The sequence below is a fragment of the Helicoverpa zea genome, chromosome 14 (genome assembly GCF_022581195.2).
Source record: "Helicoverpa zea isolate HzStark_Cry1AcR chromosome 14, ilHelZeax1.1, whole genome shotgun sequence".
NCBI classification, from domain to species: domain Eukaryota; kingdom Metazoa; phylum Arthropoda; class Insecta; order Lepidoptera; family Noctuidae; genus Helicoverpa; species Helicoverpa zea.
Window position 1 is genome coordinate 7,820,190 of NC_061465.1, and position 26,090 is coordinate 7,846,279.

General features: G+C 34.5%; 5 protein-coding genes across 5 annotated transcripts; 4 read left to right on the forward strand and 1 right to left on the reverse strand.

The window, feature by feature from the left end:
- Positions 1 to 3,306: 3,306 nt before the first annotated feature.
- On the forward strand, positions 3,307 to 5,686 carry LOC124636284. Its single transcript, XM_047172315.1, has 5 exons — positions 3,307 to 3,413; positions 4,038 to 4,208; positions 4,727 to 4,841; positions 5,149 to 5,234; positions 5,541 to 5,686. The coding sequence occupies exons 1-5, from the start codon at positions 3,354 to 3,356 to the stop codon at positions 5,550 to 5,552; spliced, it is 444 nt and encodes a 147-aa protein (XP_047028271.1). The 5' UTR covers positions 3,307 to 3,353; the 3' UTR covers positions 5,553 to 5,686.
- Positions 5,687 to 6,806: 1,120 nt separating this feature from the next.
- LOC124636281 lies at positions 6,807 to 8,439 on the forward strand. The gene is made up of 5 exons (XM_047172313.1): positions 6,807 to 6,959; positions 7,250 to 7,423; positions 7,728 to 7,842; positions 8,139 to 8,224; positions 8,334 to 8,439. Exons 1-5 carry the CDS (start codon positions 6,900 to 6,902, stop codon positions 8,343 to 8,345), a joined length of 447 nt encoding a protein of 148 aa, XP_047028269.1. The 5' UTR covers positions 6,807 to 6,899; the 3' UTR covers positions 8,346 to 8,439.
- A 2,413-nt stretch (positions 8,440 to 10,852) lies between these two features.
- LOC124636280 lies at positions 10,853 to 12,810 on the forward strand. The gene is made up of 5 exons (XM_047172312.1): positions 10,853 to 10,959; positions 11,306 to 11,485; positions 11,829 to 11,943; positions 12,353 to 12,438; positions 12,659 to 12,810. The coding sequence occupies exons 1-5, from the start codon at positions 10,900 to 10,902 to the stop codon at positions 12,668 to 12,670; spliced, it is 453 nt and encodes a 150-aa protein (XP_047028268.1). The 5' UTR covers positions 10,853 to 10,899; the 3' UTR covers positions 12,671 to 12,810.
- Positions 12,811 to 12,898: 88 nt separating this feature from the next.
- LOC124636283 (general odorant-binding protein 19d-like) lies at positions 12,899 to 14,648 on the reverse strand. The gene is made up of 5 exons (XM_047172314.1): positions 14,583 to 14,648; positions 14,174 to 14,353; positions 13,915 to 14,029; positions 13,544 to 13,629; positions 12,899 to 13,040 (listed from the first exon to the last, which is right to left on the reverse strand). The coding sequence occupies exons 1-5, from the start codon at positions 14,646 to 14,648 to the stop codon at positions 13,023 to 13,025; spliced, it is 465 nt and encodes a 154-aa protein (XP_047028270.1). The 3' UTR covers positions 12,899 to 13,022.
- Positions 14,649 to 18,035: 3,387 nt separating this feature from the next.
- LOC124636286 lies at positions 18,036 to 26,000 on the forward strand. Its single transcript, XM_047172320.1, is given in 8 exon segments — positions 18,036 to 18,116; positions 18,469 to 18,636; positions 20,311 to 20,428; positions 21,205 to 21,290; positions 22,663 to 22,830; positions 25,359 to 25,476; positions 25,614 to 25,699; positions 25,872 to 26,000. Coding segments are annotated over 8 exon segments (843 nt in total). The 3' UTR covers positions 25,890 to 26,000.
- The last annotated feature ends 90 nt before the right edge of the window (positions 26,001 to 26,090 follow it).

A 26,090-nucleotide genomic window follows, 5' to 3' on the forward strand; every position in this document is an offset into this window, starting at 1 on the left:
TTAACAAATAACATATCAGATTGCGTCGAAAGGGGGGATCGATGCATGGCGGTTTTCTTAGATCTAGCCAAAGCATTCGATACAATTTCAACTAATCTTCTCCTCAGAAAATTAGAGTCATCCGGTATTAGAGGTAAGCCGCTTGAATGGTTTCATAGCTATCTAACAAACCGCAGTCAGTATGTCAAATCTGAGGGATACACTAGTAATAAACTCCATATCAACTTCGGAGTTCCCCAAGGTAGTCTTTTGGGCCCCACTCTCTTCATAATCTATATGAATGACATACTCAATCTGAACCTTCCGAACGCAGAACTAATATCCTACGCTGACGACACTGTCATAATCTTTCATTCCAAAACTTGGGAACACTTATTTAATTTAGCTGAAGAAGGCCTAGCAACAGTAGCACAAACTCTAAACTACAACCTACTAACACTTAACATAAAAAAAACCAAAATAATCACATTTTTCAAAACCCTAACGTCCAGTCCACCTCCTAATCTCTCACTCAAATTCCACACATGCACTCCAAACACATCAAGAGAAACCTGTTCATGTGAACACATTCAACGAACCCAATCTATCCGCTACCTAGGCCTCCTCATTGATGAAAATCTATCCTTTAAAATACACATCCAATCTCTGTCAGGTCGAGTAAGAAAACTAATATACATCATGAAAAAACTCAGAGACCGAACACCAAAAGACATACTCCTCACGGTATATTACGCCATATGCCAATCAATCATTCAATACGGTATATCTGTTTGGGGAGGAGCGGGAAAAACCACACTCATAGACCTTGAAAGAGCCCAAAGGGCAGTGATCAAAGTACTTCTTAAAAAGCCGTGGCTCTTCCCAACAGACACCCTATATAAAGAATTTGCAGTTCTACGTGTCCGCCAACTATTTATTCTTAATGCATACCTACACACACACAAAACCTTGAAAAAAAGACCAGACTACAATACACTCACCTCAAAACGATTATTCAAAATCCCAATACCACGCACGACTTCCCTCTTAACCAGACGTTGCCCTACCTATCTCCACACAACTGTCTTTAATAACGTACACAGCAGGTTAGCGCACGACACAAATGAGCTGACACTTTCCTCGTGTAAGAAGATAATCAAAAAATGGCTAACAGGACTCTCATACGAAGAGACAGAAAATCTTCTCACAACACAATCTACACTCGAAAGGATGCATTAGCATACTTCGCACGCATGTGCACACACACACACACACACACACACACACACACACACACACACACACACACACACACACACACACACACAAACACTCACTCTTTTGAGACTGATAAGCTAAGTTCGATTTAAATTAAGAATTTTGTTATAATTTTAACTTTTTTACTTATTAACATATTTTATTTTACTTTTAACGTCTAGAAAGAGACAATTTTATTTTTTTAGAAGATGCTCCAATTAGTTATAACTTTCTTAGCTTTCTTTTACGTCTTATTTAAATTTTTATATTCTATTTTTGTCCACATAAACACCGCATACGACCTATAATTCGACAAAAGTACTCATTGTAACCGCAACTCGGGCTCCCAAGATACAGGCCTAGCCTAGTTTGGGGACCGCCGATCCAAAAAAACCAATGTCTGCTACTACATATAGTTACCTACACCAAATCAATGTACCTAAGTTAATTTTAAGGCAAACTATGTAACTGTGGATAAATAAAAATTTTATTTATTTATTATTATTATTTTATTAATTGAACTTTGGATGTAAGTAGATGGCAAATAATCGAAAGCTAACCACTTCAATATTGGTCTACGTTTTGATTTGATAACCAGAAATACATTTTTTACATCGGCAGGTACTTGTAGACTTCGCCCTTACAAACAAATTGTTTTAATATTAGACATTATCATAACAATTTCATATAATGTGCAGATATTATGGAAACAGGTACCATTTGTAGTTTTTCCTAGAAGCTTAAGACTGAACTTTGTAGTGGTCTAATGGGTAATTTTATGATTCTACTTTGTTTCTATTTTAGATGTTAGATAAAAAACGGTAACAGAGAAAAACAAGGGAAATCACAAGTAGTTTAGTATGCAAATAGGTAGGTAATGCAAGTAAAAAATACACTGGTAGTTAACTACGCGGTGGCATGGTACACGGATTTTTTAGAGTCCGATATTACTATCTCCGATATTGTAATTTCCGAAGGTTAGATAACAATAATAAATAGATTCTGTGATGTTTATTTCAAAGTTAAGTTTTCCCTCATGCATTTGAATGCGAAACGCACTGTAATATATTTTGAATAGGTTCAGGTTTACAATTTAAATTATATTTTTATAACTCATCAACCTAGCCTGTTGAAAACTGTGTCGAAGTCGGCTTCTAATCTAAACGGATGGAAATGAGTGCTATATTTAACATGGAACGCATGAATATTTGACTCCTATAGTAAGACTTTCAGACTTCATGTAACGACTGCCATAGATCTTCGAGTGACCGCCGGGACCCACCGATTTAACGGGTTTTTTAACACGTAGGAATTTGTCACAAGATGGTCACCCATCCTTATGATCAATTGACCCATGCGGCTCCTAATTAGCCACGAGTTTTATAAATAAACTACTTTTCATAATTAAAATAATTATGTTTACACTGTAATGCATAATTAAGTTATTTATATGCGCTTAATTTAAATAATACCTATCCATTTAAATCCTTTTGCCATTTTTGATGCGCCATTACCTGTTCTAGAAATAACTTCCAGCTATTCCTTTTGAGTGATTCGTCTATTTAAGAGAAAGCTTTTCCATTATGATGTTATTGAAAGTTAATCCAAGCTAGCAAAGAAAATGTTTACCATGTCTTTCATTTTGCTACCTCATATTATATGCAGTAGCTTCTGCCAGCGGTGTCACACGCATCCCGTGAGAACTAAATTTATACACTCAGATTAATAAATGGGCTACTCAACACTGAAATATTTTTTCAAATCAGACCAGTAGTTCCTAAGCTTCAGCACAAAAATACACAGATCGGTTTTATTATGTTACTCAGTAAAGATTCGCGACACTATTCACAAAAATGTCCGCCAAACTTCCTAAACAAATCAAAGATAATTCAAACACTGGACACATATGAAGAGTCACTGATAAAGTAGACGAACAAAGAGGTTTTTTTTGCTATATTTCCTGCGGTTTTAGCATTGAGCTGCTCGCAGATAATGTAATGATAATTACTTATATAGTATCTAATTACCAGTCAACAGGAGTTTCATATAAATAGGTGTCGGGTAACAAGGTACTGCATACACAGTTGAAGCTTCGAAGGATCAAGTGTGGTAACAAAATGTCGAAGTTCACTTGTTTTGTTTTGTGCGTTGTGGCGGCGAGCTTAAGCCAGGCTTATGTAAGTCGTGCATTGTAGTTAATATTTTGTGTCCAGCTTAAAAAAGCTTATTTTTACTAGGAAGTATTCATTAGTATATGTAATAAAACCTATTTGACTGCAGGCTATTAAAGCCGTACGTCGTGAATGACAATAGAGTGTTTATTTATTACTTGACCCTCTTTCCTATATCCTAAAGGGTTGATTGTATAAAGTTATATAACTTTAAGATCCTACCAATCATCGAATTGGATATTATCCAGTTTTAAACTTTAGTTGTGATCTATATTATAAAAGCTTTCGTCTGATTTTCTTTCCCTCTGCAATTCGTTGCATTTCTTTATTTTATTCACTTGAGTGAAGTAATATTTTTTTTATGTAAACTGGTAGGAAATATAAAAAAAAAACTAAAGTCTATCTTTAATGAAACAATGAATCTAAAGTAAAAGATTCACTTCTATTGTCTTTGATTATCTTCTATTTGGTTATATCCTGATGATTGATGGACGTGACTATGGCGACTAGCCTCCATCGATCTCCAGGCCACATTGTTGATCGAAGAGGCCACCCGATCCTGCACCAGCACGCTGTCTGCAAGGTATTCCTTTTATTTATCAGTCAGTACTAATTTCATAATATCTTTAGGCAAGCGAAGAAGAAAAGGCCGCTTTCCGCGAAGCTATCAAGCCGATCGTGGAAGAGTGCTCCAAGGAACACGGAGTCAGCCATGATGAGCTAAAGTCTGCTAAGGACAATCAGAACGCTGACAACATCAAACCTTGTTTCTTAGGCTGCGTCTACAAGAAGGCTGAAGTTGTGAGTATTAATATTTCCTTTATTCTTTACTAGTTTTACTCACGTCTCATGGAACTACCAAACGAAAGCTTATGCGGTTAGCGCGTTCCAAAACTTTTCATCTTCATAGATTAGGATGTGTTTAGATCTTTCCAATCAAGAATAAGAATATGTTTTGGGGATCATATGTTGATAATTATGGTGTCCGTTCATGATTTTATAATGTGAATTGGTTTGCTCTTGCAAGGTGTTTGAGGCAGAAGATGAAAAGATTTTAATTTCTCGAATATCTGAAGGAAGGACGTCATAATAAATTAATTACCATGCGGATCTATGAGATGTGGATCACAATAATAGCTGTATTTAATACCCGTTATTATTGCTGTGGGAAATCAATTGTATCGTAAGATATTATATCAATTACTATGTCATGATCACGGTCATGATCGCGTCAATTGTAAAAATTTCTACAATATAATTAAATATAATGATATAGATGTTTTTCTTTATTATACATGTGTTTTTTTTCTTTTTTTCAGTTCAACAGCAAAGGCGAATATGATGTGGACAAGGCTCTGGAGAAACTCAAGAAATTCGTGAGCAATGACGAAGCCTACGCCAAGTTCGCTGAAGTTGGAAAGAAATGCGCATCAGGTAATATAAATTTTGGAATAAATAATGGCTTGATAAAAAAATAGCTACTCTTATATATTCAAATACATAAAAATGAAAATAAAATATACAGTCTGTTTTCAAATAATGATATTCAATTCTTAGATGATACTATTGATGCCATTTTTACGAGAGCAGATAGTTCTCTTTTATTTTTATCTACCTGTAGATTTATTGTGTATAGTTTTTATGAGCAACGATGGGCATCATTGAGCATAAATGGGTAACTGAGATCTGCATACATTGTTTACTTTCATATGCATTGATGATTTTCTTTTATTGTTTTCAGTGAATGACAAGGCCGTGAGTGATGGGGACGCTGGTTGCGAGAGGGGAGCGTTGCTGACCGCTTGCTTCTTGGAGCACAAGGCTGAGGTAATTTGTTGTGGTTCATTTGTTTTTAATATGATGTAGGGAAGAGAAGTTAGTTATTATGGTACAACGATTGGGGAGATCCTTGATCAACAGTGAGTAGAGAGACAGAGAATGCATTATTTCAAAAATAAAATATACCCTTCAAAAATACTTTCGGAGCTGCTGAGGAGGAATCGAAGATCTAGCAGCACTAATTCATCTGAATTTGTTGGAAGAATGATGTACATAGCTCCTTCGAGCAAATAGTTTCTTTTAATTACTAGGTTGTAATTAAAAATGTTTCATTAATGTTTTTCTTATTTTTAGGTCCCATTGTAAACTTCGACTGCTGACTTCTATAAGGATGAGGACATCTGACACGTAGTGACACAAAATGATACAGAAAATGACCTGCTTATTACGGATAGTTCAAAATAATATTTCCTTTTGTGAATAAAGTTATTTTGATATAATTTCTGTTTTGATTATTTAATTGATAGTGCGATACCATAATCCTGAGTAAAGGATAAACATGATGAATAATATTTACTTTAGCAATTGACCATGACTAACTCTGGAATTCGGGCGAACACAAGAATAGATTTACTTCTGACAATAGATCCGTAGAGTAGCTTTAATGTCAAAATTATTTAATAGCCACTTTACATAGACCTACCACACACTACATGGAATGAACATACGAAAATACCTACGATCACAGTTTCCTAATTTCCGAACATAATGTTAGTTGTCCTTCAGTATCATCTAGATTGCTTTTCAAACCAATTGCTTTATTTATTTCGACAATGCTTAGTGCCAAATTAGTTCGTAATTCGTACAAAATTACACATAATCATAGTACCTAAGTAGGTGTATCTCGTTAAATTAGGTGAATCTTCCTGGTTATCGTGTGAAGCCAATAAATATTTGGTAGGCATATGTATTCGTCAACTTTAATGACATTAATGGTAATGTATACTCCTTTGTACATACACTCTTGTACTAATCCTATATACTCCCTGATGCACTCAGTATCTATACCTCTATTGGGAGATATATAAGGAAGTACATAACAGATAACTTAAAGGGGTACATAGGGGTAGTACATGAAGGAGTACCTATATGTATAAGGGAGTAGATAGGAAGTGCACGAAAAGGAGTTACGTAAGGGAGTTTATTTTCGGTAATTTTAATATAAGAGAGAGTATGGGAAGAGTTTATATGTGGTTATAACGACCAAAAAAGGTACACCTAACTGTAGCCACGGGTGTGTGGCTACTCGAACCTTTTGACTTTATATTTTTTTACAGATATTCGATTTTTGGGTATATTTTGGGAATATTTTTTATGTAAAAAGTTCCTTTTGCGTACAGTTTAACATGACACGTCAGGCTGTCAAAGCGACTGATGGCTAAATTTCTGTTCTTCAAATAGATCATAACAAAGAGTAAATACTATTAATATTCCGAAATTACCTCAAAAGCGAACAAATCGTTTTAAGCTGCGTTTATGTTGCATTAGCGGCAATGTTGTGACACATACGCGGTAGTTATCATAATATTATAACATAACTACCTAACATCCAATTACTCCTCTATGGGAATTTTATATAAATAGGGCTCAGGATCATATTCAGGTCACACACAGCTGAAGTTTCAACTAGAGTACAAATCTATAAAGTACAAAATGTCCAAACTCACTTGTCTTGTTTTTGCTGCAGTGGCTGTGGTTTTCAGTAACGTCAATGTAAGTACATTTGTAAAATCATAAAAGCTACCATGGATAGAACTGTGCCGAACGGTAATTTTTTGGTCACTGTGTGATTGTCAGGAACCAATTGGCAGGGTAACTGCGCTTAGCAGGTCATATGGAAAGTCAGACACTCCAGTGTTTTGAAAGCCAACCCCAACATAGCTAAAGGGTAGCCGGATGAACCATTATTTTAATGTACATGACCTTTACATTTAGACCGAGGAGTAATGTATGCAGCTAGAATGTATGCCTGTAACATAATTTTTTTCATTTTTTTTTCAAAGGCTGACGATGACGAGACGAGAGCATCTTTTCGTCAAGTTTTGGGTCCCTTAGTAATGGAGTGCAGAAATGAATTCGGTATCACCGAAGATGATTTGAAGAAGGCTCAACAAGAACGCAGTCCAGATGCTCTAAAGCCTTGCTTCATAGCTTGCGTTTTTAAGAAGTTCGGAATCGTAAGTTGGCTTACAAAAATGTTATTTAGGCTGTGGGCTGCCCCAAGCCGCTTAAAACGTTACTTACTGCCAGGAGTAATTAGTGCCAGAGATAATTTCACTGTATTAGAGAGGTAACCTTTCGCAAGGAATTGGTGACAAATATTATTCTAATTTTCTAGTTTCAATCTAGCTGCCTTTGGCAGTTTCGCTATTATTTTGATAATGCTATTTTATTTTTAAAGTCATAATCTTATCATAATCCTAATTTACTAACTAGGTAATGGACATAGAAATTCACTTTCGAATATTAATATAATTTCAGATAACAAGCGCTGGTAAATACGACTCAGATGCCAGTATTTCCAGAATAAAAGATGTGGTGAAGAATGACGATCTCTTTGCAAAACTGAAGAGCGTTGGAGAAAAATGCAATTCAGGTTGGATATTTTCATACATGAACTAAACTGTGTCTAGTTGATGATATAAACGAATGGGGGCTTTCTTTTGTTTTCATCTTCAAATAATGCTCTTGTGCAGCCAAGTTTGTCTAAATGATTTTCAGTTTTGAATTAGTTTGGTTTTTATGTTCTATCCGGAATAGACGAAACTGATATATTATATTGTGTTATCTATCAATTTTCCCAAGCAAACAATAACACACCCTTCCATTATAGTCAGGTTTTGTGACATAGGTATATGTACTCTAACTACGTTTCTGTATTGTTTATTTCAGTGAACGATGCTTCTGTGAGCGATGGTGATGCCGGGTGTGAGAGGGCAGCGCTGCTGGCAAAATGCTTCATAGAAAATAAATCTGAGGTGATATTTGGTTTTGTATTTTTACCATCCATAAGATTATCATTCCTATAGTTCTGCATAGATTATCATTGTGGACATTAATGATTAAAATTGTTTGTTCCTTTTACAGCTCTCCATTTAATCGATGTTCAAGAACGAGTTTCACCATTAGCAGAAAATCAACATAGGCAATGATTTGTTTTATTTATAAGGAATAAATGTTATTTGAATTAGCACTTTTGTATTTTATTCTCAATACCTTTATCGTTACGTATTACTATTATGCTATCGATTGAAATTAAATTGCTCTAATGAGTCTTAGTGAGAAATCTACAATTAGAGAACATTATAGATACATACTCAAAAACCACTTCTCATGGGCAAGCAATGATGTGATCAAAAGAGGAGTACGCTTGTCTAAAAGTAAGCGATTAGTCATGATTCAAGTCATGAGTAAATCGCTTCAGATTCTAGCTATCAGGATACGAAAGAAAATATACCAGTAGTAAAAAAAGACTGAATAAATAAATACGGCAACCTTGGGCTTTGAACCTGAATCAGTTAATGCCTACTGCCTTTAGTTAGACTCATTTCGGCGTCAATTAAATTGTTTGAAGCACACTTTGAGCTATGATTACCTGTATAATATTAAATCGTTATCTATCCATTTGTTGTGTAATAACCGTATATGGCATAATATTTTACACGTGCAGAATTTTCCTGATGTTTTTTGTACATAGTTAACACTATAACACAATGTTGACAATAGGCCATTGCAATCTTCAATCATTTTTATGTATTTTTAGTTCTACGTTTGACGTGGATGCAGAAGGATAGACAACACTTTTTAATTTAATTGTGTCAGTATATACCTAAGATAAATGTCAATTTTCGTAAGTTTAGAGAAAACGACCACAATATTTAAATTCTCTTTGTTCCAGATTTCCATTCTCATTTAGTAGGTACATATTGCATGGAGAGAGAGGAAAAGTTTCATTACTATAGCTAAAATGACGCCTAGGGCTTCAGGTCACTATTTTCGTTTGAAAAAATTGTGGATAGATACAGTTAGGCCTATGACAGTGAAAAAGATTTAAGTACTCCTTCAGAACTGAGTTTGGTACAGTCATTGTAGCTCGTATTAATTGTTTTCAACGTAGATGGTGGCTCAGTCGTACAACAATACACAACTATGTGACAATGTGCTATGACATATTTCTGTCGTATAAGGCCACCTATGGTTTGCGTATCGTTATTTACTAGGCGCCTGGCTGTGTAAACTTAATAAAAACACGAAGATATCCTTTTAATGTTATGCGTTTGAGAAAACCTATTGATAACAATAATAAATAGTCACTTGGTAATTGCAATCAATTACATAACAAGTTAAAGGCACTAGGAATAAATAAACTTTTGCAGAAAATGAAAATGTAGGTTAAAAACTATTTCCCTGGGACAAAAATTTCAGTGTTATTAGAATGTTCACTGTCAGTTTCGTTTAGAGTAAAACGATGCTTGAGGCATCTTCCATAAAACATTAGCAATTTTCGTCACTTTCGAGGACAAAGCTAATTTGATGTAAAGTGAAAAAGTGCAATTTTGGCACTGAACCTACGATGTTGCAATAGACATTACAGAGAACGATCACAATGACATTAATGGTCACGATAGTCGTTTATTGTTTTTTGAAAGAAACGAGGAAGGCCTATTTTCGGCAGTGGACGATTTGTAGCTAAGATAGAAATGCTGATGCTCTACGTACATGCTGAAGACATATTTGATAATATATCATTTTCAAATAATTAATCTAATTATAAAAATAAATCGAAATGGTCCGATAATTCCAAATACTATCAAGTCTTCCAGACCAACCACTAATGAATTGATAACAGGATATCTAGTATTGTCATTGTAACTTCACATGCGTTTTAAAAAACCTTATGATGTTTAGGTACTTCCTATGAGAAAAGTGTCACTATTCACTTTCTGTCGCAAAACAATAAAGTAGAAACTCATTAAGACATAAGTATGAATTAAATTTCTAAATACATGCTCTTATTTCTCTTACTTCGAAAGCTTGTCGTAGTCAAATTCTAAGTATTATGATTGTCCGTTGCACACTTATTGTGAGTAACGAACCACCAGGAAATGAAGGACTGGGTGATGATAGCAGGAAGGATCGTACTCCTGGTGATTGCTGTGTTTCTAGTGAGAGTTTCCAACTTTACTCTTAATTCGCAGGGATAGATCACAACTATCATTACCAACGATTATATCGAACACCGAATACTTCCCTATTTTCTTTAATTTGAGTAAAAAATGCATAGAGAAATACGTCAGTGTAAAGGAATAATCCTAGTCAAAATTATGCTAGTCATTGTTATTGTAATTAATTATTATGACCATTGTTTATTTTTGGATGTGTTAATGGGAATATGTTGTTTCTAGCAATCGTTGAAACAATAGAAAATTCCTGAGTCAAGGAAGTAGGTACTTAGAAAACGTCCGAAAAGACAGCTTTTTTGTTGTATCTTATAGCATTGAGTAAGCCTTGGTGGGATATTATAATAATTGCCTCAAATCATCGTGATTTTGACGACAGAATTTTGATATAAAAAGGCAACTGGCTTAGGTTAAAGCATATCATTTCGGGCATTCAAAGAAACAGTAGTGCAAAGCCAAAGATTCTTGCAATCATGTCGAAGTTCACTTGCATCGTCCTCTGTGTTGTGGCTGCCAGCCTCACCAAGAATACTGTAAGTACTATTAATAGTTTTCTTCTGGTTACCTACAAAGCTTATGTGGAGGCACAGTTCTTTCATGAAGAAGATTAAGATTTCTGAAACTTGAATCCTCATTGTTTCAATCCTGTGCTCTTAAAAAGAGCATTTGATCTAGAACGTGATCCTTCTCATGATAAAGATTTAAATTCTCGTTTGCCATTCTCCATCCACTTTCCTTATTTACCGCATTATTTCAAGCCCGGTTTACCCCAGTATGTTCTTCTGGTCTTACCAGATTAAGACCATACCATATTACAACGTTACCATCCACACTGACCAATTTAAGTATTTGTTTTATAAAACTCCTTTACTATTCTAGCATGCTGCTATATCCGAAGAAGAAAAAGAAGCTTTCCGCGCAGCAATGGCGCCCATATTAGCAGAATGTTCTGAAGAACATGGAGTTAGCGAGAAGGATATTGAAGCAGCGAAGGAGTCTGGCAACGCTGACGCTATCAAGCCCTGCTTCTTGGGATGTCTTATGAAGAAAACTGAAACGGTATGTATTGTACTTATATTGAAATTGTTGTGATCGCTGTGCTTACTTCATTAGTACTGTGTATTTGATTATAAATTAATAATAACTCAGTTTTATTTATATCTTTATCTTTCAGTTTTATGAATATTGAAAAATAAGTGTTTTAGTGACCGTATAAGCTTGTCAGGTGATTGAAATTACAGCAGCATAACAGCTCACTCGATAAGAGAAGACGTGACCATGAAATCCTAAAAAAAATACTCAGATGTTCGAATTAACTCTCATTTGTTGCGTTTGAAAGTCATAATTACAAAATCTTTCATAATTAGACACAAATTATAATTAATTTCCTTCTTATTAACAGCTGGATGCCAAAGGTCTGTTTGACGCAGAGAAGGGACTTAGCCAGCTCAAGAAATTCATCAAGGACGATGAAGACTTAGCAAAATTCGAGAAGATTGGAAACATCTGCAAATCAGGTTTGTGCCCCTTCTTCATTTTATTGCCCCTGTTAAATTATCCTTTTGCGGACAAGGCGGTCACGGGATTACTGGTAGTACTTATCAGCCATGGTGGGTATTTTTTAATGAAAACTCGTAACATTTGGGATTGCTTAAGACGATGTATTTGAATGTACTCTGCAACGGTTAGTAAAAACGTTAGATCTCTGATTATAAAAAAGGAACTAGGTATTTGTTATTAAGTCCCTAACCCTAATATCCTAGTCCCTAATATCTAATTTTTAATCTTTATATTTTTCAACACACAAACTCTTTCAATATAACAATATGTTCCTTGAGTTTCCTAACACTTAATTCCTAAAGCCTTCATTAGAACGAAATCTTAATTTTTTTCATAACCCAATCTATCTTATATCTTTAATTTCAGTGAACGAGAAGGCTGTGAGTGACGGAGAGGAAGGTTGCGAGAGGGCAAAGCTCCTGTTAGCTTGCTTCTTGGAACACAAAGCTGAGGTAAGCGTACCATCTTAAATTATTATTTTCACTTCAGTATATGAATTATTTTGATAAAGATAACTATTTAATACCACCATGGCTTACGGTGAAGAAAGAGATTTATGACTGGGTCGTAAAGATTTGGTTTGCCTCTTCGGAGACACGGAAGTCATTGATTACAACCCTTTAAATTAAAAAGGAAAACTAATTTGAATAACATTTTCATTATTCTTTTCAGATGCCATTTTAAGAAAATCTACTGACTACGAAGTTAAACTAGGAAGTTTATTGTGTACAATGCAAAGTGCCGTCCAATGATATCTGTTTAATTATTATGTTTATGAAATGAGCACTAGTTACTATATAAATAAAGCAATTTTCGTTAAAAAATATGTTCTGATTAACTTTACCCAAACCCTATGATATATCCAGCAATCCGATTATGAAATTACAAACTAGGAGAAATAAACAATTTTTGAATAACCATTTAATACAATACACAGTAATAAATAAAACAATTTAATTTATACATTCATCTTAGAACTAAAAATTAAAAATGCCGAGTCCTTGGATCCAGAATTTTCTATGCAGTCAGTTTGCTTTTAAACATCGATACCGAACTGAAAAAATGAGGGGAAAAATTAGTTAGTAACTTTACTCACACATTAGAAGTTAATTGATTTAACAACAATCATTCTAGATACATAGTTGTAATTCTTATCCTTTAAAAAATATATATTTGTAAACATTCTTTTGTTAACAGAATCTTAACAAATTGTATATACTTTCTTTCCTATTCACTGTTGATCCATACTAATATTATAAAGAGGAAAACTTTGTTTGTTTGGTTGTAATGGATAAACTCAAAAACTACTGGACCGATTTTAAATATTCTTTCACTATTAGAAAGCTATATTATCTGCAAGTAACATAGGCTATATTTTATCCCGGTGCGGGCAGTAGCTCCCAAGGGACACGGGTGAAACCGCGGGAAAACGGCTAATATAAAATAATATTAAACTATTTATCCATTTTGAACATTGGTCGTTATGCATACACATAGTCTACAGAGCTATGTATAATCTAGAATAGACACAAACGCAACAGAAAGGGAAGGCATTACCTGAGAAGCGTTTTCCGTCATGCATTTGTAAGCCAGCATAGCGCGTTCGCAGCCCGCCGCTCCATCACTTACAGACTCGGAGTTAACTGTAAAGGATAAAGAGAAACATTTGAATGTTCTAGTATAAAAATTTTACCATCTACGACAGAAAAGTATGTTTACTTAAGAAAGAAGCAACATTCTTTTCAGCACTTGGCATTTAAAATTGGACCAACCTTTATTTTTTTGTCCCATCGAAATCAATCTATGATTTGTAAGTAAGTAGCCGTCCTTGTTTGGTCAAATCATAACTAAGCCTCCGGATTTCAGTTATCTCAGTTAACAGAAATGCATGGTCGATATTAATGCATGGAATATATTGTAATACTTACCACCAGAGCACGAATGGAGGTAATCTTCAATTTGTTTCAACTCCTCAGGATCTTGGAAGACGGATTTGGCCATTTCAAGAGCTGTTTCTTTTTGCAATAAGCCACTGTCATCCATCTATAAAAACCAGAAATAAAAACATTATAATTTTTTTCCTTTATGAACATTTTCAACTGAACGTACCTTGCATGTCTGCTTTGCAAACAAGATTCGTTTTTTTTTCATTATAGAATTTAGACAAAGATATATCCTCATACTTACAATACCAATATGCTTTAACATGCACGCTAAGAAGCAAGGGGCATTTGGTCCTGCTGGTATCTTCCTAGCCCTAAGGCTGGCGATATCGTCAGCTGTAATCATGTTACTACCTTTGTTGCACTCCATGCCCACAGTCTCGAAGTGTGCATGGATTTGCGCCCTCTGCTCTGCTGTCATAGCCTTGAAAACAAATAGAATGGTCATCAGATTATTGGTGTTAGTTTTGCAAATTCAAGGCAAACATGGAGAAGTTTTACAAACAAGACACTTAAGATCTTAAATAGTTTGTGGTATAGATGCAAATCACACAATAAAAAACCGTTTTAGGTTTTGATAGGGTTTTGATTATTTCTCATACAATGAGTATAAAATAGCAAACTGTTAACAATAAGTAAAAGCTTGTACTTACAGAAGCTAAATAAGGCGTGATTGCAAAGAAGAACACACAACGCAAAAACAATGATGATTTAAACATTTTGGTGTATGTTTATAAGGGCTCCTTAAATGCTGTTACCAAATTGAAATCCAAAGACTTAATGTAATTTTTTGGACATTTCTGTATTTATATAGTAACTAGCTGTTGCCCGCAACTTCGTCTGCGTGGGCAATATAGAATCGTCAAAATACTACTTATCCCGTAGGTGCATTCTTTCACGTGACAGTATAATTAGGATTAGCACTTAGCAGTCGCATAGATTCAATGATCAAGGTTGTGTTGTGGATGTGACCATTTATCTAAACAAAAGAAGTAAAGTTTGTGACGTTGTGAATATCTCTGGATCTAGTCAGCCAATTTGGAAAATTATTACGTATAGTGCGTAAGTAATTTTCACAGGAAACAGCTATAATCTATGTCTATATGCTTTGAGTCTGACAAAGCTGTCATTTGTACATTTTCTGCAGCTGCTGTGACTAATCAGAAGCCAGAAAGTCTGTCAGTCTTACCATGGATAATGTCTTGTAATGTGACTGGATTGAAGAGATCAGATAGGTAGTCGCTCCAAGCAAAATATTGGTACTCGAACAGATTCGGCGACTGGAAGCCAACACCAACATAGTTGGGGAATAGCTGGATGGATGATGAAATGAGTCATCATCATCAGCAGGCGCATAGGGTAGGATAGTTTCACTTACTCACTATGGTATGGCTGACCCCACATTAGGCGTGCGCGATCCTCGGGCGTGTGAGTAGCGCGGGCGTCGCGAGCGCGCTGCGTGAACATCGCGTTTTGCTGCCCTACGGCATGTGTGAAGAGTGCAAGCGACGCGCTCGAGGCGAACACGCGGCGCTCGAGTTGCGTTCTTACCCCTTCGCCCGCTATCCCCGCCGCCCGCTAAACGCCTTAGCAGTTAAACGTCAAGGAGAGCGGCGCGTGCGCGCCGCGAGCGCGCTACAAATGCCGCAGGGCAGCAAAACGCGACGCTCACGCAACGCGCTCGCGACGCACGCGCGGCGCCCGCGCTACTCACACGCCCGAGGATCGCGCACGCCTAATGTGGTGGCCTAAGCCGGGACTCCACCGAAATGTTTGCATTAGTTCACGAATAGGCAAAATGTACGTATCTGAGAGAGTCCACTTCATGTGTTCGTACTTGAAACCTGCAGTTTTGCCAAGATTTTCAAAATGTACGCTCGCAATTTGTCATTTCTTGGTGGAGCCAGCAAATCAAAAGAAACATAAGTGTTGTATACTGTGCGTCACTACCGCACACTGGGAAAATTTCGCTCTTGCGGAGGACGTTTATATACCATATTTTGTGTCACACGTAAACAGGACGACAGTAAGTATCCACCGAAACACTTTCTGATCTGATGAACGAACAAATCAGACCTGACTTGGTCACCTGGGGCCAATCAGGGCTCTATGAAGCGATAATACGCTTTGGCTCCTACTGTTATTGTGGTTTCTGAAAATTTATTCACCTCATTCAACGATGAATGTAATTCTGATGGTACTATTAAGAACACTTGCTTAGCGCAGAAGCTGACGTTGGCAGGTCAACTCTTTTGACTTCTCGAATAGGATACCATTGGTTTTTGTGCAATGCACACCTGCAATACATTCTGGATTAGGATAGGATATAGGTGGATAGGATTTGCAACAGAGAACAATTCTGTCTTTGTAATTGAATGATATCAAACGTAGTTTTATATAAAAGGTGTTTTTTTAGACTTGGCTCGGGTCTAACTGAGACTGTTCGTAATCGTGAACAGTATATTAATTGCGATCGGAAGTTGAAAGTAAGCATGTCTCTGGTATGCGACGCGTATTTTGTACGTTTTCAGACGCGATAAGGCAGCTCCCATTACTTATCTGCACTTTGTATCTGGGCTGGTTTTTAAAGCTACAGAAGCCTACATTACCTCACGCTTAGCAGCGCTTGCGAGAGATAGATCCTGATTTCTTCTAGGATTAAGTTTTCATATTTTGCATCAGAAAAAATAATTAAGGTCTACTTAATACTACTCACTCAAAGTAATTTGTTTTAAGGCCACCACATTAGTGGAAGATAAGCTAAACTATGTTTATGAAAAAATCCTGATATGAACTCCATCTGTAACTTTAAATTATAATTAATTGTTCCACTAAAGTCATCATTTTTGACATAATGTTCAAAAAATAATTTAGATGGCACCGTTTTAAATTTGGCTGAGATCTATTAATTTTCCTTTCATCAAGGTAATAATTATAGTTGAATTTTGATGTGGCACGGCAAACTGACAAACACTATTGAAATGTCTATCGAAAAATTACACTACGTGTTAAAATATGGTGAATTACGGAAAATACACAACTCCATCTATTGAAATAATAGTATATAAAGAATGTAAATGGTAATTCATTGTTATTTACCACCTCGCTTCCTGATGTATTTTATTTACCACAGATGGAGCTACTTTAACATGTACTGTTTTGTCAAACAGATTGCGTGTCGTAATATTTTACATCTTGAATTCACTAAATTAATCATATCTTTTGATAGAGTGAACCGATTTCGATGAAACAAAGCCTAAGTAATACCCCAAGTTACATAGAACTTTTGTATATAAGCATTGTCTGCATTAAATTCGTAGATTTTACGTGAATCCCGAACAAACAATCACTTTCTACAGATTTATTATATGTATAGACAAGGCAGTAATGGTATATCAGTGACTATGTAATTACTTTTCGTAACATCAAATTAAGGATGTCATATGACTTAGTATTCAGACATAGGTTTTCAATGTCACAGTAACACACTGACACACCCAATGTTGGCCAAATTATGGGAAGCCATAATACAATGTACTTTTTGATCTTTTGTTTTGTTGCAAAGGTTATTATTTTGTTTTTAGAATATATTTTTATTAAAAAAATGTCTCCCATCAGTAAAAACTGTAACCAATGGTTCATCGATATTTTTAACAGGAATGTTCAAGATAAACTGAAGTTTTAGTATTTGCCGAATTATTTCAGAGGAAATGAAAAAATGGTTGACCCTGGGATTTCAAGAAATTGTTTCATAGATTTATTAGAATTCTTTGTATGCATTGTTGTGATAACTAACTCTTGATACATTGTCACCGGATGAAACACATTATTTGTCAATAATTCAAATGTAGCGTCAACAAAAGTATTGTGAAATAAATAATAGCAAACAAAGCGGGTTATTCACAAAATTTTACTGCATGCAAATCAGAACTTAAAAACTTTGTAGTAAGAGTGAAATTGGCTCCACAAAAGTTTTAGTTAATATTTATAAAATGGATTACTAACTGTGGCTATATGAATGCCTTTGTAGTTACCCAGTGGTTCACAATTGCAGTTAACTCATATATAGAGGATAATTTGTTTCATTTCACACATTTGCCTAACAAATGCGAGAGATTTAGTTCGCAGCCATGTTTAATTTATTTTTTTGTGTGTTCTTGTGTGGTGTGTTATCTTTGAAAGTTCAGGTATGTACTATTTATTTATTCATATAAACTACGTAAGTGTGTGTAGACTTAATCCCTGCATAAGAAAGTGCATAGCATTTTTTTTGAACATAATTATTGTTTTCTTTTTTTCATAATATTAAACGTTTCTTTGCGCAAATGTCGTCATGGTGACAAGCCATTGATGTACCTACAGAAAAACTGATTGTAACGGTGAACTGTCATAATATATTTTTGTTACCCATGTCTGATACAAAAAAGTGAAACCGCCCTTCGACACGTGTATATGGATCAATAACTTGGACTTTTTAAATACGGTTCAAAGTTTTGTTTATTTTTTATACTAATTATGTTTAACAATTTTACATTTCAGGCTTCGTCCTTAGAAGACCTAAAGATGAAATATGTGGAGATGATAATAGAGTGTTCAAGTAACTACCCCATCACAGCGGGTGATATGGTGCAGCTCAAACGAAAGATCATGCCCGATAATGAATCCATCCAATGTCTGTTTGCTTGCGTTTATAAGAAAGCTGGAATGGTAAGAATCTGACAGATATAATTATTTTTTAATTGTTCGATGCACATGCAGCATGCTATAGCGAAACTTTAAATTTTTATAAAAGTTTTTTTTTATCAATTTTTATAAAGTTGAATTTAAAAAACCTAATAACGCACTTAACAAGGCTGACGTTAAATCATCAATATATAAATAAGCAAAATATTAAACGAAAATAATTAAAATAATGCAACTACTTAGTTAAAAATAAACAAGGTCATCAGCCTGAAAATACATAGTGCTGGCATAATATATAATTCAGTTTGCCATTTTTTTTTTAAAGTTTTATATGCTTCATTAATAACTTTGTTAGCACATAATAATATAAATATGTAATGAGCATTTTTATCTACACAAAAAAAAACTTAATACCTACTAGGTAGTAAGATAACAAGTGAAATCAAAACGTTTTAAATAAAAGCTGACTGAGCGTGACATGCATTGTCTATTTTTAATATTCCTAAGTGGTGATAGAAAACCTGTCATTATTATCAATGAAATCGCCAATTTTCAGACAGTTCAACTCAAAGGTTAATTTGTTCAAACACTTACGCACCTACATATTTCACAGCACGTGAATAGATTAATCAGGTTTTCATTACATATTTATTTAAGCTGCTGGCTTTAAGATACATATCGATAAGTCTTTTCAACTGGATTCGAGAGTGAAGAAAAGGGAAAATGCATGCGAACTGCTAATTGAACTTCCCAGTTGTTTTTGCTGGTCAGTAGAAGTGACGTTAGTTGGTTACCTAACTTACACACGTCTACCAGCAAGAATATTTATTTTATTTTACATTTTTAGGAAAACTTACAGCTAGGTAATACAATAGTAATTATTTTAAGCAGGATATAGCCAATTACAAGTTTTCACTACTTATATGAATTTCGAATCTAAATGATGGCTGTAGGACAACAAGGGACCTAGTAGTAGTTGAGCTGTCATTTGAACATCTTTGGCAATAGTTACGAGTTAGAAGCTACACCACCAGAGCCAGACAACCAGTCTTACGGTATGGGGTTGCCCGGCTAACTGGGTTGAGAAGGTCTGGTAGGCTCTTTGTAAAAGATTGGTAGATACTCTGGTGAAGCCGACCCCAACAAACTTGAGAAAAGGCTAGACCAATGAGTAGCTGAGGTACTATAATCTGTGCTAGTAGTCAATGATCTCGGCACTGCAGTTTCAGTGTGTTCCCCAGCAACGTACTGTTGTGTAAAATTACGCAAGGTTGTATGATAAGTATACCAATTACACGGTCCAGTCATTGTGTACATTTTAACCTGTACAAAGGCTTCTCGACGCAATGATTACAGCTAATGGTCTTTATTCACCGGAAACCTTGTTTTTCTATGAATCCGATGATGCTAACTTTTGTAATTTTGTATGTGGGGACTTTTTTTATTAAATCTGGATGTGGCATTGAAGTGTGTTAATTAAAATTGGATTATCTGCGTGAAGTTTATGTTAATGAGGTCACATTTTTTGTGATAGCTGAAATAGATTTTGATAATTTGTTAGAAATGCAACAAAGCGAAATAATTTGATACCGACCAAACAGTTTATATGGACTGCATCTACATACTAATTAAGTAAAAAGAAGAATGGTCCAGTTATTTAGTATACTATATGGGTAACCTGATTTAATTAAATTACAGATGGACGAGCAGGGTTTCCTATCCGTTGAAGGCGTGAATGAAATGACACGAAAGTATTTATCCGACGACCCTGAAAAATTGAGGAAGAGTGAAGAATTTACGGACGCGTGCAAAAGCGGTAAGATTTGAAATGAACAAGAAGACTGACACGGATAATGTAATAAAATTTTGATGTAGCAGATAGTACGAGGTCGGTAGAATTTGAAGAACTGACTGGCAGTAAATGGATGCGAGCATGTCATGAGCAATGACGGACGGCAATTGGTTCATAATGATCACGATGAAATAGTAGGTCGTGTAGAGGTTGGAAAATAAAGCACATACTTGACAAACAAAATAATATCTATAAGATAATTCATAGCCATTAAAACTCTTAGCTTCATGGTTGAATATATGAAGGTAATTAGAGCTACTGGGTCGAGTACATTCTTAAGTACCGATGCAATTTTCATTCGACTGCATTATAAAAATATTCTACAAGAACAATACATGCGTTGACGATAATGCTCCATTATGATCATCCAGCCATGAGCCATTATGGAATTGATTACTTTATTGATTTCGAAATTACTATCATCCTATACTTAGACTTTATATGAAACTCGTATGAATAGTTTGAGGATGAGTACCTTAGCTGCTACCTTAGCCTATAACCATAGTCTGTTAGCACATTTTGGCACATTATGCTCTAAATAACTACTACTTTCATCAAATTCCATAGCTTCATCAAAATAATGAAGTTAGTAGAAGGCAGAAGTCAGGCCTATTACCTCAATGTTAGTCACTTTTGAAGTTGCCAATTTGACAAAATTAATCTGGAAATCCCAAATAGTGTAGATCATTCTGTGCATGTTATTTAATCCTGTGTGACTCATAAAAATGTCACGTTTTCAGTTAATGATATTCCTGTCAATGATGGAGACAAAGGCTGCGAGAGGGCTGCGTTGATCTTCAAGTGTACCGTGGAAAAGTCTCCTGATGTATGTCGCCCTTTTTTACATTTACTTCATATTTACATCTTTCATTTACGATAAGTGTAAATTGAACATTATATGATATTTTTATAGCGATTCTCAGTTTAAGAATGGTATCACTACTATTACTGTCCTATAATCAGCAGAAGAATGTTCAGAATTCTGTAAACAGATTTTTAATAGATACTCGTTTTTCATTTGTTTCAGTTTGACTTCGTGTGAGCCCATACTTGTAATCAACAAAGAAGATCTATGAAGTTACGAGTTTCAATATTTTGCTGTCGTCTTATGGAATATTGTGGTCTACCGTTACCTGTATATAAATTTTGCTTAATTGGTCTATTGTATATTCGCTTACAAATTGTAACTTATGTATCATAGATATTAAACTATGTTATTTTTAAGTGGCTTATTTACTTTTTCCACCAATTGGGTTGTTACTATTCATCCAAAATTATCAAAAGGTCACGAGAACATTGAAATTCATGTCACCGATAGACAATTTGATAGAACATAATGAAAAGATTAAATACTAGATACGGGACAATAAAACCTCTAAATTATAATTAAAGCTGTAATTTTAAGCAAAATATCAAAACGTGTATGTTATCGGGAATACGTAATTTCATTTAATATGTGTGTGTTTTAGAATGGTAGTATTTAAACGTCGATACATATCCATTCTGATTAGTATTGAACGCGGTGAGATATCGATATGTTGAACTTTTTTATTGTGGTTTTAGCATTATGCAGCAGTGTTGCAGTTTACGTAAGTCTTCTTTTTTTGTTTTATTTTTAATATTGAGCTTAAATTGTACTGTTATTGTAACCTTTTTTCTTTTAATTATATCCTCTAGGCACGAACAAGAATTGTTGGATACGGGTTAAGAGTACGTTGTAACATATATGAACCCTAATCTACTGCATTACTGTACTTAGCCACCTACACTTATTCTCCTTCTTAACGTATCAGTACTCCTAATTTGTAAACTATCTATCCCTGAGTTTTCGATGCCATTTGTGCCTTATTTCCATGTACTAGTTAAGTGGTCTTAGTTTATTCAATTGTATCTTAATAGTAGGTCTATTTATTTGTTAGTAAGCTCGTTTAATTTTTATATTATTAATTATAGCCTAAAGGTAAAAACAATAATAATTAATACTCCATGTGTTTACTTCATCTAAATTTTATGCTCATTCTATCCCCACTGGCCTGACAAATTCTTTTTGAAAAAGCCCTATTTAAATTAAAAGAATTTGATAGGGAAAGAATGTACATATTATTTCGAAATAATACTTCTGTTCGAGTTCTAGTTTCTAACGCTTGTTTCTAAACGTACTCTTGAATAACTACGCTAAACGTTATTGTTTCTCAAAGGCCCTCACAGAAGAGGAGTTCAAGTTGCAGTTTACGAAGCTGATCATGAAGTGCAACAAGGATTCGGAGGTGGACATGCAAGAATTGGTGCAGCTACAGTCCTATGTGGTGCCCACTAAGACCGCTACAAAGTGTGTGCTCGCGTGCGCTTATAAGGCCGCTTCAATTGTGAGCATTCCTTACCTAAGTTACAACTTCAACGATACAAAATCGGAACTCGATACAAATCAAAATAAATGTAATTCGCGATTTCCCAAGTCAATGTCGGTTTTTGAACAAGAGGTGGTAATCATTGTCATTACAATTTTACTATCAAAATCTTTAAATAAGAATTAGCAAAGGACATTGTTCAATTTTGGCCTAAGAACCGATGTGAATATAAATTATACTATAATTTTTATTTATTTTTATATTGTTTGAAACATATTTTAGTATTCCACGGACACTTCAAATAAATAAATTCCAAATAAAAAGTAGGGTCACAATTATTGATGCCTTATAAAATGTTTCCGTCAGCCAGTGCTGCCAGTTTCGGAAGTTTTCGGGATTTCGGTAAATACGGATCGAATTGAGAACCTACTTTCCGAAGTCGGTTATTAAAATTAGTTGGTAACACTTTATTCATTTAAATACCTAAACTGACTAGCTAGAAAAAAGCTAGTATTCTGTATAATGTTTTAAGATGGTTTTGAGCGAATCGCGAATTTCTAGCTTGGCATTCGAGTAGGATTATAGTTTTCGTAATTGGCAACACTGGTGTACTTCAGTCAGTTTGCTAGAAGTCAGTTTGATTGGTTTGATTGCTTTGCGACTATCGTTTCTTTTGTGATTTTCTATGCGTTTCATGGTTTTATTCTAACAACTTTGGCTTGATTACGGACTCCGATTAGATTGCGTACTTGGTAGACTCGGCTTTGTGTAAAGAACTGGATTTTACTAGCATTTTCGGATATTGCTCTGTCTGTGATCGAATTTAGTTATATTATAATTACAACAATGGATGCAGAATATAGTATATTGTATAAATTGTGGATCTGCTGGAGGTTCTTTGGTATTAGAAAACGAAGATATACTTCGTTGCATACAACAATGGACTGTTCCCCGTATGGTAAGTGGTCTACGAAAGTGTTTTTCTAATTTTGATAAGAATGTTACTACCTACTTATGTTTTCATAAGCACACAATTTCTCGGTTTTCAAATCAATTGCCACAATTGCAAGTTACTTGATATTTACTAATGATTTTTTGTATTTATTATTACAGGTTGAAGCTCATGACCTTATATGTACGACGTGTTGGTCTGAAGCAGTCGAGCATAATAAGATGCAATGCACTGTTGGACGCAATTGTGTACTTTGTAAGAAGCTCCTACCATCAGGCATACTGTTGCAATTGTATCGTTGGGCGTAGAACAGTGGGCTGTTGTGCCCACATAATGACTATTATCTGGTATTTAAGCTGGGCGAGATACCAAAGCTCAGTTCTTAGATATATTATTGAGAAATATTGATGATTAAAAACCTTTAATTGAATATAAATATTGTTTTTATTGCACATCCTCGAAAACCTCTTTCATTGTTATTGGTAAACCTTACTTTAACTGTTAAATTATTTTGTGTGGTAATGACATTTTTAGTATGGTCTGTGCCTTCTTGGTAATAGACCGCGGGTTCGATTCCCGCCTTATGGCATGTAGATAGCTAGGTAACTGTCTAATATAAAAGTAGTAACAATCATTTAAATAAATAATTCTCCATCGTAATAATATCGATATTTTATGAATTGTGGTGAATGGAACTCTTCCATTTTGGAAACTTATGCGTTTTATCACAAATCCAAAGTGGATTCACTATATATTAAGAAACGTAACGTTGAAAGCAAAAGCGTTTAGGTAGTTGTTTTTCATAAAAATTCTAAGCATTTATGAAAACTAGTCACACGCCCCGTCTTCGCACGGTGGCAATGTAAAACCTTGGTGTAAACCTTCCTCTTGACCTACTCTATCTATTAAAAAAAATCGCACCCAAATCCATTGCGTAGTTTTAAAGATCTAAAGCATTCAAAGGGACAGACAGAAAATGCAACTTTATAAAATGATCATTGTCAAAGAATTATCTTAAACTTGACTATTTACTATCTCTTTTCCTAGTATCTAGTAGAGTAGTCTTTTCCTAGATCTAGAAGAGAACATATAGAGCTGTACATAGTATTGTTGATTTTTTGTATAGTGTAGTTTGATAATACTACTCTGATATTTCACGCAAGCTTGGTTATTTTTTATTTATAACCTCAAAATATTAACTTTTTTCGTAATTATTTTAGTTTCCTGAAGTGTCCGTTCGTGAAAACTTATTTCATAGGATTCCATATAATTTTAAGAGTTTATAGAAGTCACTTTCCATTCGAACGGTTCTTAGGCAGAACATGTATGGAGCCGGAACAATGTCCTTTTATGCGATTCACGAGTAAGTTTTACGTATGCTTATTATCTGGGAAACCGTAAAATTATGTATACTATTATTGTGAGAAATAGTTGCTGAACAATAAATATGAGGTTTTGAAAATTATATAATGTTATTCTTCTATAAAAATTTTTTTGTTTCATTTATTTCTTAAAAATATATATAACTTTTGCTGAAAAACGTAAACGTATTTAATAAGAAGACTATTGATTAATTATTACACTATTTTTTTAGATGAACGCTCAAGGACTGTACGATATCGATCACGCTTACAAAGTTGCTGAAATGATGAAAAATGGCGACGAGAAACGACTGACCAATGCTAAGAAAATGGCTGATATTTGTGTTAAAGGTAAGTGCTATAATAAATCAAATAAGTAATAAATAAAACTTAAATAAATGTTATTTTAATTTTTTAAATATTTTTACTATGTTAGTATTTATTTATTTTACATAAAAAGTTTTTAATGGCTATTTTTGCATTTTCAGTGAATGATATCAAGGTTTCTGATGGAGAAAAGGGCTGTGACAGAGCAGCTTTGATCTTCAAATGTACGGTTGAAAACGCTCCCAAGGTTAGTTAGTATTATTTAAATTTATTTAAGAAAATTCTTTGATCTGAGAAGAAAATATATAAAAATGACCGATTTTTGTTTCAACATTCACAGAAATGGCGTGACATGTTTTTTATTATTTCTTCGGTGGTTGCTTTATTTTAGTTTTAAAGTTGTTTTTCTTTTGTTACAGTTCGGGTTTAAGCTGTAAGTAACTTCAAAAGATATGGGATGTGATGCTCCACAGTGGTTAAATGTGCATAATAATATGTGTAATAATTACATATTTTTTATTAAGAATTATATATAACTTTTAAGAACAGTTTTGTTTTTTCTTAACCTAAAGCATTCTTGGAAATATCCAATTTACTTAGTAAAAATAAAATAAATAATTTAAAAAGTACCTGCAGAT